Below are 12,214 nucleotides of genomic sequence, written 5' to 3' on the forward strand. Positions count from 1 at the left end.
GGGCCTGGCCGCTCCCAGCCTGGCAGCTGCTGCTCCGGGCCTGGCCGCTCCCAGCCTGGCAGCCGCTGCTCCTGGCCTGGCCGCACCAGACCCGGCTGCTCCGGGCCTGGCCGCTCCCAGCCTGGCAGCTGCTGCTCCGGGCCTGGCCGCTCCCAGCCTGGCAGCCGCTGCTCCTGGCCTGGCCGCACCAGACCCGGCTGCTCCGGGCCTGGCCGCTCCCAGCCTGGCAGCTGCTGCTCCGGGCCTGGCCGCACCAGACCCGGCTGCTCCGGGCCTGGCCGCTCCCAGCCTGGCAGTCGCTGCTCCGGGCCTGGCCGCACCAGACCCAGCTGCTCCGGGCCTGGCCGCTCCCAGCCTGGCAGCTGTTGCTCTGGGCCTGGCCGCTCCCAGCCTGGCAGCCGCTGCTCCGGGCCTGGCCACACCAGACCCGGCTGCTCCGGACCTGGCTGCTCCCAGCCTGGCAGCTGCTGCTCCGGGCCTGGCCGCTCCTAGCCTGGCAGCCGCTGCTCCAGGCCTGGCCACACCAGACCCAGCTGCTCCGGGCCTGGCCGCTCCCAGCCTGGCCGCCGCTGCTCCGGGCCTGGCCGCACCCGACCCAGCTGCTCCGAGCCTGGCCGCTCCCAGCCTGGATGCTCCGTGCTTGGCTACTGCTGTTCTGGGCCTGGCTGCTCCCAACCCGGCTGCTCTGGACCGGGCTTCTCCGGGCCCAGCCACTCCGTGTCTGGGTGTTCCTGGACTGGCCACCCTGGGCTTGGCCGCCTCTGCCTCAGGCCTGGCTGCCACTGCCCCAGGTCTGGCTGCTCCAGTGCTGGCCATTGATGCTCTTGTTCTGGCTGCTGCTGCTCTGGGGCCTGGCCACTGCTGCTCCGGGCCCAGCTGCCACTGCCTTGTGCCTGGCCACTCTAGGCCTGGTCGCCGCTGTTCCAACATTCTGTCCCTTTTTTCTCCTTTTTTTTTTCTTTCTTTAAAAAAAAAACAAAACGCATTTATGTTGCAATGTTGGCTGGTGCGTTGAGTTCTGACTTAGTCTTTGATTTTTCAAGATCTTCTTTGTATTCTTTCTTAAGTAATTTTACTATCATTTGCTCTCACTTGATTTCTTCACATTGAGAACTTCTTTGGTTTCTTCCTCCTTGTCCTGGGAGCTCAGCAGGTTGGCCTGTGGCACCCCTTTGTTCTCCGCGGGCTCCCGCGCTGCTCCAGCCTGTTGCCGGGGTCGGCGCCGCCCAGGAAGCAGCCCCCGTCCTTGGCTCCGTTGCCAGCGCTCAGCAGTCGAAGGCTCAGGGGCACCCCCCCCACTGGGGGCCCCGTCGCCCGGCTCCTTGCTGGCGCCCGGCTGGCCGGTGTCCGGCAGGGGCTCCTGCTCCTCGTGGCGTTCCTCCAGTCTGGAGCTTTCTTTCTCCCTCCCACTAGGGGAGTCCAGGATCAGAGTCAACAGACTGTCCTCTGCGCACAGTGTGCGCAACTCCGGGGGCTCGGCCTTTCGCCGGGCTCCCAGGACTCCACCTCACAGCTCTGTCTCCCCCTGCCCGAGCCTGGGTCCCCAGGGACTGGCCCAGACCTGGAGTTCGGGGTGGTCTGGACTGAGGCTCAGAGCTGCCGCCGGAGGCTTTGTTTCTTCCGGCTAGGGTAATCCAGCATCAGAGTCAACATTCAGTCCTCTGCGCGCCATGTGCGCGCGACTCCGGGGGCCCCGCATTTCGCCGTCCCCCGGGATTGTCTCCCCCTGCCGGAGCCTGGGTCCCCAGGGTCTGGCACATATCTTGGGGCTCAGCGCTGCCGGTTCGGGGGTTCAGCCCAGGCTGGGGGTTCTATTTCCTTCCTGCTAGGGAACGCCAGGCAGCACCCAGCCCTCTCCTCCTCTCCGGCTGCGACCTCTCCGCGCGCGCGCGCGTGCGTGCGAGCGCGCAGCATGTCTCCGTACCTTAGGCTTTTTTTCAGCTCCTCTGATTTTCCTTCTGGTTTTCTCTCTCCTTCCTATTGTAGAGTTTTCAGTCAGTCGACTACCTGTAGCTCTGGGCAATGTCCACTCTACATTTTAGTTGTATTCCCTTGAAATTGTTGTGAGCTGCTGCGGCTAGGTGTATACCCGAGCAGCCATCTTGGATCCTCCCAAAATATATTTTTTTTTAAAAGGAGGAGGAGGAGGAGGGGATAGAGGTGAAGAAGAGGCTGATCACTAAACACAAGCCCTGAGGTACTTCCTCACTGTCCTTCTTGCCCTCCTGGGCTTCCTTAGAGAGCATTCTGCTTCCCAGCACCAGGACACCTGCTGAGAGCTACATTCATCAACAGCCAACTCCAGCCACTGCCTATAACAAGCCCGGACCCTGTGAGCACTGGAGGAATAATGGAGAAGACGGTGGTTCCTGTCCCCACAGAGTTCTCCGACCAATGCAGAAGACAGGCAAAAGCAGCGACACACCTGTGACTAGGGCCCCCAAGGACGTTACGGGGAAGCGGACAGCTGATCCACGCCCGGAGCTGAGCAGCAGTGAGAGCTCATCAGAAGTAGCCAGGGCAGTGGGTGTGCTGCTGGCAGAGGACAGACTAAAGGTCATGGTGAACTTCAGGAACTCTAAAAGGGCCAGTGTGTGCACCCCTATGTTCATGCAGCATCTAAAATAATAAAATTGTGATATGCTAATTAGACCGGACGTCATTCCAGACAAAGCCACAGTGGGCGGGGGCTGAGGCAGCTGCCAGGGCCGTGGGGGGTGAGGCCCTCGCACACATTTCGTGCATCAGGCCTCTAGTTATTTACAATTATCAAGATCTGAAAGCAGCCCAAGTGTCCATCAGTAGATAAGCCGATAAAAAAGCTATGGCACATTCACACAATGGGATGCTACTCAGCCATGGAAAAGGAAATTGTAACTTTTGCAGCAGTATGGATGGACCTGGGGAGCATTAAGCCAGGTGAAATAAGCCAGTCAGAGAAGACAGCTACCATATGATTTCACTTATACGTGGAATCTAACAAACAGTAGAAACAGACCCCCAGATAGAGATCAGACTGACAGCTGTCAGAGGGGAGAGGGGCTGCAGCGCTGGGTGGAAAAAGGTGAAGAGATTAAGCCAAGAAAAGAAACACACTCAAACACAGACTTCAGTGTGGTGATCACCAGAGAAAGGGGATAGGGTAGGGGAGGCAGAAGACAGTAAAGGGAGGACAAATGGTGAGGGAAGGAGACTTGACTTACAGTGTGAACACATAACACAATATACGGATGATGTAGTACAGACTTGTATACCCGAAACCTATATAATTGTATTACCCAATAAATTCAATAAAACATTCCTTTAAAGGAGCATATAGGAGAAATCATAAAGAAAAATAAAAAGGCCAGAGTGGCCACATGAAAATGTCACAAAGGTAATTCCAGCTATAATGTGGAGAACAGATGGCTGGGGAGGGGATGGGGGTGGGAGTGGGGGATGCTAAAGGCAGAGAGACCAGTCAGTCACACAAGGGGGCAGCCCCAGAAGTCCCAGGAGCCAGACAAGATCGGGGCTGGGGCAGGGAGGAGAGGGGGGAACTTCAGGTAATGAGGAGAGCCTGACACTGCCCAGTAACTTTCGTCTGTGGGTGAAGAAAGTGGACACCCTCTGCTGTGTCCCCTTCCCAGTTCTTCCGGGGAAGGAGGGAGAAAGAACCAGAAGCATGTGGTTGAGTATCCCGAGGCAGCGGAATCCCACGGAGAGGGGAAGTGCTGGTGTCCAGTCCGTTAGCTGGCAAACGCCAGCAGCCACCACTGCCTGATCTCCGAGAGCCATGGCGGCTGCCAGGTAAGTCTGGAATCTGAAGTTCTCTACTCAGCAGATCCACCCACTGCCGCTTCCTCTGGCCAGACTGTTGGAAATACAAAGCCCAGAACAGTTCTGAGCCATGGCGGCCGCCTCTGCTCCAGCTGTTCCCTCTCTCAGCCAGGCAACATCTAAAAGGCTTCCCAAGGAGCCATGGCCTCAGTCCTCACAGGAACTGAGCCTCTCTCTCTATCCCTCTGCTGACTCTTCTGTCCCCGCCCCGAGGCAGAGGTCCCCAGATGGTCTCATCTACCCCCACATCTCCTCCTTCCCAAGCTCCGGGATGAGTACCCATGGGTCCCTCAAAGCTCCTGGTGCGGCTAGAAGTGGGGAGGGGTCAGATGCACATCTCCTCTGCTGCCACAGTCACATCTCTCTGCCGCTGCTCCTACATGAATGTCCAACTCAGATTCCCCCATGAGGAGCCCTCTGTCCGCAAGGACTTGGCTCCCCTTTTACAAGTGCCACAGACCCCTGTAGCCTCCTGTGCAAACTAGCCTCCCGTTAGCCTGTGAGTCCCTGAAGGGCAGAAACCACACCACCTACTTCTTGAACTCCCCCCCTGCTTATTCTCAGACCCAATCTGCACTGCCTCCCTGCTCCAGTCTTTGGGGGCCTCTTGGAGGGACCTCATGACCAGCTGCCTTTTCTGCCAATCCACACACCCTGAGCCCTGACTGCACAGCAGGCCCTGTGCCAAGAGCTGCTGAACTGTCTGTCAGAGAAAAGGTACTCAGAGTTCACCAGAAAAAATGAACTCCATCTCCGCCTTAAAAATCTCACAGGAGGCCCTAGCCGGTCTTGCTCAGTAGATACAATGTTGGCATGGGGACTGAAGGGGTCCCAGGTTCGATTCCAGTCAAGGGCACATGCCCGGGTTGCGGGCTCAATCACCAGTAGGGGGCGTGCAGGAGGCAGCTGATTAATGATTCTCATCATTGATGTTTCTATCTCTTTCCCCTCTCCTTTCCTATCTGAAATCAATAGAATATGTGTGTGTGTGTGTGTGTGTGTGTGTGTGTGTGAGAGAGAGAGAGAGAGAGAGAGAGAGAGAGAGATATCTCACAGGAGAAGTCACACCTCTGAAAGTGATAAGTGACCTGATCAAAGGTGTGTAAAACAGGTCACTTACCACTTACAGAGACTGCAGATGGGAATGGGAACGTGGGGCAACTTGGCAGGACCAATCACCATTTTATAAACACATCTATTCTGCTGTTCCTCCTCCCGTCCACTCCACTTACATTCATACAGGGCCATATGCACATCCACCGCAGCCACGGCTCCCGGGGAAAATCGGAACCAAGCTACAAGTCCATCAGCAGGGTTAAACTAAATGAGCTATGGTGCAAGCATCCAATGGACCACAGTTATCAAAACCAATAAAGAGCTCTCTGTGCTGATATGAAAGGAACACCAAGGCATGAGTGTGTGGGGGAAAAAAGTCACAAAATGATACATATAAAGTGGTTCTTTTTATAGCAATAATAGCTGGGGAGGAGAGAGGGAGAGGGACGAAGGGGACTTTCCCGTTCATTCACACAGTATGCACACACACGTAAGATCTCTGAATTTTACTAATGTACCAGGACGAAAGTACAAAGCGGTGCTGGAGCCAAGACCCGGACAGCACAGCTTTCCTCTCGCTGGTCCCGAAGATGAGCAGGCGGCGGCGGCATGGCGTCCCAGAGACCAAGGTTCAAGCCCCACTCTGCTGTGTCTGTCTGGATGACCCTGGGAGGCCACTGAGCTTGCCCATTTGTTTTTGTTTGTTTGTTTTTTTAAATATATTTTATTGATTTTGTACAGAGAGGAAGGGAGAGAGATAGAGAGTTAGAAACATCGATGAGAGAGAGTCATCGATCAGCTGCCTCTTGCACACCCCCTACTGGGGATGTGCCCGCAACCAATGTACATGCCCCTAACCGGAATCGAACCCGGGACCTTTCAGTCAGCAGACTGACGCTCTACCACTGAGCCAAACCGGCTTCGGCGAGCTTGCCCATGTGTACTGGACAGAGGACGGGAACATGGGGTTGAAAACAGACGGACCAACCCTGCCCCCCACAGGCTGTGATCCTAGATTAATCACGGACCCTCTCAGTCTCCGTTTCCACTTGTTATTTCAAAAGGGGGCGAGGAGATAACGTCCCTTACCCTCCAGGAGGTTGCAGGGATCAAATGACATCATACATATATAAACCGTTCAATACATCGCATAACATGTGCTCAGCAAACAGCAGCTGCTACATTACTGCGGAGGGAGGGTAAGGACGCTGGCTCTGCCTACAGAACGTGTGTATGCATGATCTAGTGAGCTGCATGCTGGGAAAGGGCGCGGAAGAGAGTGGGACACAGAGTGAGGGGCACTTACATAAGGATTCCTCTCCCACCCCAAGCCTCGGCTACCAAACAGCTCAGATCCCTAGTGAGGGAGAACTGTGGGTTGCTGTCCATAGTCATCCTATGGACAAAATTCGCATCAGTTTTCTTTTAAAGTATTTTTTACTGGTTTCAGAGAGGAAGGGAGAGGGAGAGAAAGGTTGAAACATCAATGATGAGAATCATTGATCGGCTGCCTCCTGCACGCCCCCCACTGGGGACTGAGCCTGCAACCCCAGCATGTGCCCTGACCAGGAATCAAACCATGACCCCTCTGGTTCATAGATCGAAGATCAACCACTGAACCACACCGGCCAGGCTCCAATCAGTTATTAATTTGGGTCCCCACCTCACACAGATGGGAAACGGCACATCAGAAGGAGAAAGATGGGCGCTCGCTGGAAGATATGACACCTCAGCTGAGGAACCCCAGACTCCCCTCAACTCATCACTGGACCCCTTCAGACCCTCACAACCCCGATGCCCGGGCTCCTGGGGACCCTCTGCAAGTGGACCCACACTTCTCAGTCACAAAATCCATCCCAGCTCCTCAGACTTCCAAACACCATCTCAGGGCACATTCCTCTGCCAGCTACTCCACACACCACGGGGTCCTTTCCCATAGCGCCCACAAACACGGCTCCCCTCGGGATCCTTCTCAGATGCTTCTTCCCGCTGCCTCCCTGCTCTACAAAACGCTCCCTTACCATCCGGGGGGGGGGGACCCCGGATTCCTCCTCACTGTCCCCTTCCCAGGTCCCCTGGGCTCCACGATGGGCATCATGCTGCCCCCCACTCCAGGTCAGGGTTCTCCCATCTCCCTCCACACCCCCGCCTGGGGTTTCTGCTCTCAAGCTCTTCCACACAGACATTGACATTACAACTTCGGGACAACTTCCCTACACTCCACAGCCGCACATGCCGGGGCTCCCCAAGTTTCTTCCCCAATGAGGAGGGCACACACCATCATCCTGGAACCCCTCCAGACCCCCCCTCCCCGCCCCGTGATCCCGGGAGTCCTCCCACAGCCATCTTTCCGTTCCCTCCGTCCGAACACTCCGAAACGCCCCGCGTCCCGGGCTCCGCGGCTTCCTCTCCCCATCCCGGCCCGATCGCCCCGGGCGCCCTCGCCCTCCGCGGGCCCCCCGGTCCCCCCGACGCCCCATCTCCCGCCCGCAGCCCGTCCCGCCCCGGCGCCCGGAGATTCTGCTCGCACCCGGGCACAGAGCCCCTCCAGCAGCCCCTCCCAGCACCGCGGCCGAGTTCTCCCTCCGGGCCCCGGGGGAGGGCCCCGGGCCCCGCCGCCGTCCGCTCCCGCCCGCGGCCCCTCCGGCGGGTCCGGTCCCGGCGCCCCTTCCCCGCCGCGGCCGGCCCCCCGCCCCGGGGCCCACGCCCACCCCGCGGAGCCTCGGAGCCCCGGGACCCTCTCGGGCGGCCCCCCACTCCCGCCGCGGGCAGGTCGCGGTCCCCGCCCGCCGCGCCACCCCCCCCCCGGCCGTCCCGGCGGCCATTGCTCCAAGATGGCGGCGGCGGCGGCGGCGGGTGAGGCCGGGCCGGGCCGGGCGGGGGGCGGGGGTCCGGGGGCGCTCACCTGCAGCTCGGCGCGCTCGGCCTCCCAGCGGGCCTTCTCCGCCTCGAAGCGCGCCCACTCATGCTGGATAAAGTGCAGGATGCCCGGCAGGCTCAAGGGCTCCGGCCCCGCCGCGGCGGGCCCCGGGCTGCCGCCGCCGCCGCCGCCCCCCTTAGCGGCGGGGCTGGGGCCGGGGCCGGGGCCGGGAGCGGGGGCGGAGGCCGGGACGGCGCCCGTCGGGCCGGGGCCCGCGCCGGAGCCAAGCGGGCGGCAGGGGGAGGCGGCGGCGGCGACGGCGGCGGCCGCTCGCTCCTCCATCATGGAGGCCCCGGGCCGGCCCGCGCGCCGCTGTGCCTCGCGCGCCTGCGCGGCCGCGCCAACCCCCCGCGCGCGCGCCCGACGGGGGCGGGGGGCGGGGCCGGGGGCGCGGCCGGGCGCGCGCCTCGGGTGGGCGGGCAGGGGGCGCGCGCCCCGAGGAGGGGGAGCGGGGCTCTTTGGTGAGGAGCCGCCCTCGGGCCCCCTCCTCCCGCTTACACCTCTCCGGACCCCCTGTCACTCTCCTCCGTGAGGAAGGGCGACCACCCCGGGCGGGTTCCGCCGGGGCCCCATCCTCAGGGATCCTGCCGGCCCAGGTGGGTTGCCCTGGTAACTCCTCCCCAGCCTAGCACACAAAACAGCTTCTCCTCTCCTCCTCTTTTGTGGTTATGGGGCCCCAGACCTCTCCTGTCCCTACACCGGGAGGAGGTTGCCAAGGTAACCTAAGTCCCTGGTGGTCCTCCTCCTGGTTGGTTACTATGGCAACCTCAACTAGCACTCAGGTAGAAAGGACCTCAGCCCCAAGGACACTGATTAATTACTGAGAGAAACACCTCTTTCCCAACCCCACCCCCTCCTAACCACCCGGTTGGCATTACCATGGTAACCAGCTCCCCTCCTTTCCCAAGGTGGGAGGTCCATGGACCACACCAACCAGGTATTTTTTATTGAGAGGAGAAGATGCTCGGCTGAGGAGTAGTTGCTATGGTTACAGGGCCTGACCCTCCCCAGGGAGGCAACACAGGCAAGGCTAAGCCCTGGTAACTATGGTAACAGAGGCAGCCTCCCTTCGAGGGACCCCAGGAACCAGACCCGGGAAGGTAGACGTTTTTTTAGGATTGTCTCAGGATGGAGTGTGTCTAGGGAAGTGGGTGTCATAGTAACGGCTTCTGTCGCTCCCAGCCCTACCTTTCTGGACACAGTCCTGAGACAGGGATGGTTATAGGCTGCTATGATAACTGGCATCCTTCCCACCCGTTCCTGAGATGCTCCAGGTTGTGTCTGAACTTATTAGGACTTCAAGAAAGATGATTCCCTGGCCTCACTGCCATTTTTATAGGTAAGGTGAAATTGTGCTCTACTGTGCAAAATTGGCTGATTTGGTATTTTCTGGTTCTCCTTCCCTCAGCAGCGCAGCTGAGCAAGGCTGAAACCGCCCCCCTGAAGCTCCCCCAGCCTGCAACGTAGGAGGTAAGAAGTCTCTCAGTAGCACCCGTACTCATGTGCACACGGCCCTTTCCTTGTTCCCACATATCCTCTTTACCCATTGCATACCCATTCCACAGATGCAGCAACTGAGGCTCAGGCCAGGTCAGAGCACAGACCGGGTGAGCCCAGGCCTCAAGTACTCCACTTACACTGTTTGGTGGGGAATAAGAGACAGAGTCTCATCTTGTCTTCTCCTTCCCTGGCTACTTTTTCTATAGCAAGCCTCTGTATTTCTCTGCCACTGCCCTGCTGGTTTCCCTCCCCTTTGGGATACTGTTTTCCTGCCTTACCCCTGGAGCACCTGCTCAGTGACTGCCCAGTTCACCCCCTGGCCCTGAAGCACAAGGCCTGGCACAGAGGACGCTCAGTAAGTAGCTTTGTTGAGGCAGTGAGTTGCCTTCATTAATGCGCCATATTTGAAAGCTCTGGTCAGGTTAGAGCCAGGGAGGCTCATGGAAGGTAGGCCCAAGAAAGGCAGAATTGATTTCATTAAAGCACAACTCTAGCCCTAACCAGTTTGGCTCAGTGGATAGAGCGTCGCCGGCGGACTCAAGGCTCCCAGGTTCGATTCCGGTCAAGGCATGTACCTTGGTTGCGGGCACATCCCCAGTAGGGGGTGTGCAGGAGGCAGCTGATCAATTTTTCTCTCTCATCGGTGTTTCTAACTCTCTCCCTCTCCCTCTCTATAAAAAATCAATAAAATATATTTAAAAAATAAAACAAAGCACAACTCTGGAGCCAGCTTCTTTTTTCAAAAAATACATATTTTTATTATTGATTTCAGAGAGGAAGGGAGAGGGAGAGAGAGGTAGAAACATCAATGATGAGAGAGAATCATTGATCGGCTGCCTCCTGCATGCCCCACACTGGGGTTCGAGCCTAAAACCCAGGCATGTGCCTGACCGGGAATTGAACCGTGACCTCCTGGCTCATAGGTCGACGCTCAACCACTGAGCCATGCAGGCTGGGCTGGAGCCAGCTTCTTGGGTCAAATTCAGGGTCCATCACTTTCCAGCTGTGTGACCTTGAGCAAGCGACTCCACCTCTCTGTGCCTCGGTTTCTTCATCTTTAAGTGTGATCATAGCTTAAAGAGTAAACAAGTTCATATGTGTGAAGTATTTAGAACAGGGCTGGCACATCCGGAACTTCTAGAACATTCAGACCTGCAAAAGTCAGAATTTCATCCACCTTGCCTCAATGAAGGGGTTTTGAACCCTCACAGTTCAAGAAGCCGAGACTTGATCCTACGAAGGTACCAGAGGAATTCTTTCTCCTTCCTAGTTGGTCCCCTCACCCAGTAGGTGGTACCTCCTCATCAAGCCATCCTACCTCTGGTCTCCGAGGACCCAGTTCCTGTCCTCTGTTCCGCTGGTACTTCCTGGCCCGGAAGCAGCCAGAGCATGGACGGCGGAGAACCAGATCTGGTCCCTGCATCCTTAAGCCTCTGAGCCACGGATTCCCTATCTGAACAGGTGGAGTCACTTGAGCATTGCACCTGTTTATTATTATTATATTGCTCTGTGCCAGACACTGAGCTGTGCTCTGGGCATACAGCAGGGAACAAAACAGACAAAATCATAAACAAGATAAGTAAACATCTATGTGATAACCACCAACGGAGAAAAATAACTCAGGGATGGGGCAGAGAAAGTATGTGGGTGACAGGGAGATGCATTTTTTAAATTTTAATTAAGCCCTAACCGGTTTGGCTCAGTGGATAGAGCGTCGGCCTGCGGACTCAAGGGTCCCAGGTTCGATTCCAGTCAAGGGCATGGACCTTGGTTGCGGGCACATCCCCAATGGGGGGGCGTACAAGAGGCAGCTGATCGATGATGATTCTCTCTCATCGATGTTTCTCTCTCTCTCTTCCTCTCTGTAAAAAAAATATATATATATATTTTTAAATAGGGTAGCCAAAGGAAGAACTCACTGGTCAGGTGACATCTGAGCAAAGTCCTGCCGGCCATGGGGTGGAGTCAGGCCTCGGGCAGAGGGAACAGCCGGTGCTGCGGCAGGACCCGCCCGGGTTTACGTGAAGAATGGCATTTGGTGGCGCTGAGGGAGCGGGTGGAAGCAGACGGGTGATCTGTCTTAGGGCTCCGGGAAAGGGTTCGAACAGAGGCAGGACAGGATCTAACTCAGGCTCTGGCAGGATCTCTCTGGCCTCCGAGTAACCAACAGACTGTAGGGGGCCAGGGTGGAGTGAGGATGCTCTCTCTAGAATAGGGGTGTCGAACTCAATCAGAGAAGGGGCCAAAATCTAAAATCCAGCCTAAATCGCGGGCCGAATGGTTTACTGAACAGTCATAAACTGACAATGTCATAAACTGGCAGCGGAGTGCAGTGATGACAGCGCGGTGCGGGCCACATTGCAAGGCCTGGCGGGCTGGATTTGGCCCGCGGGCCTTGTGTTTGACACATGTGCTCTAGAAGGTTCCAAAAGCATTGCCTGTGCTTCCGTGGTCCTAAGCTCTGAGGCTCTGAGATGTGTAAGACTCTGAAGATTCCGTGTTCCAGAGTCTCCTTCCGCCCACAGTCATGCGTTCCCTGAGGTCACGGGTGTTGTGTGTCTGTGTGTTGCGTGTCCACTGCGGTGTCCCCGGTCCTAGAGCAGCGCCTGGCATGTGGCAGGGGTTCCGCAAGCCGCTGCTGAAGGGCTGAGGGAAGGAGGGATCCGCCTCAGGTCCAAGATCCTAAAGTTGAAGAAGTCACTCTTACAGTGCAGCTCCGATTCTTAGGGAACATCTAAGCCGGGCCCGGAAAGGGCAAGCAGGTCTGGGAGGGGTGGAGGGGATGGGAGGACCAGTGCAGGGTCCTCCTGGGTCCAGTGGGGCACACAGACTCAGCCCCAGACAGTGCTGAACCGGAACAGGCAGTGCAGGGCTGGGGGAGCTCCGAGGGGACGTCTGAGCCAGGCTGGGGTTCAGGGA

The 12,214-nt window shown here is 57.7% G+C and overlaps 2 protein-coding genes across 7 annotated transcripts in view; one reads left to right on the forward strand and one right to left on the reverse strand.

Annotated features, from left to right (window-relative positions):
- STRN4 (striatin 4) overlaps positions 1–8,104 on the reverse strand; it is a 31,204-nt gene extending 23,100 nt beyond the window's left edge. Inside the window, exon 1 of one of the 2 annotated variants that reach the window (XM_084905931.1) lies at positions 7,781–8,104. In XM_084905931.1, the coding sequence (XP_084762057.1) occupies positions 7,781–8,080 (300 nt within the window). In that variant the 5' untranslated portion in view covers positions 8,081–8,104. The remainder of the gene's footprint in view (positions 1–7,780) is intronic. The other variant, XM_084905930.1, reaches the window with a different exon arrangement.
- Positions 1–12,214, forward strand: part of FKRP (fukutin related protein) — a 43,682-nt gene that overhangs the window by 26,272 nt on the left and 5,196 nt on the right. Inside the window, exons 1-3 of one of the 5 annotated variants that reach the window (XM_084906060.1) lie at positions 7,687–7,731; positions 9,204–9,265; positions 9,502–9,650. The gene's annotated coding sequence lies outside the window, so the exon portion shown is untranslated. Of the gene's footprint in view, positions 1–7,672; positions 7,732–8,232; positions 8,392–9,202; positions 9,266–9,501; positions 9,651–12,214 lie in introns of those variants that run through there. The other 4 variants (XM_084906056.1, XM_084906058.1, XM_084906059.1 and 1 more) reach the window with 4 other exon arrangements.

The sequence above is a fragment of the Pipistrellus hanaki genome (assembly GCF_964339955.1).
Source record: "Pipistrellus hanaki genome assembly, chromosome: 15".
NCBI lineage: Eukaryota > Metazoa > Chordata > Mammalia > Chiroptera > Vespertilionidae > Pipistrellus > Pipistrellus hanaki.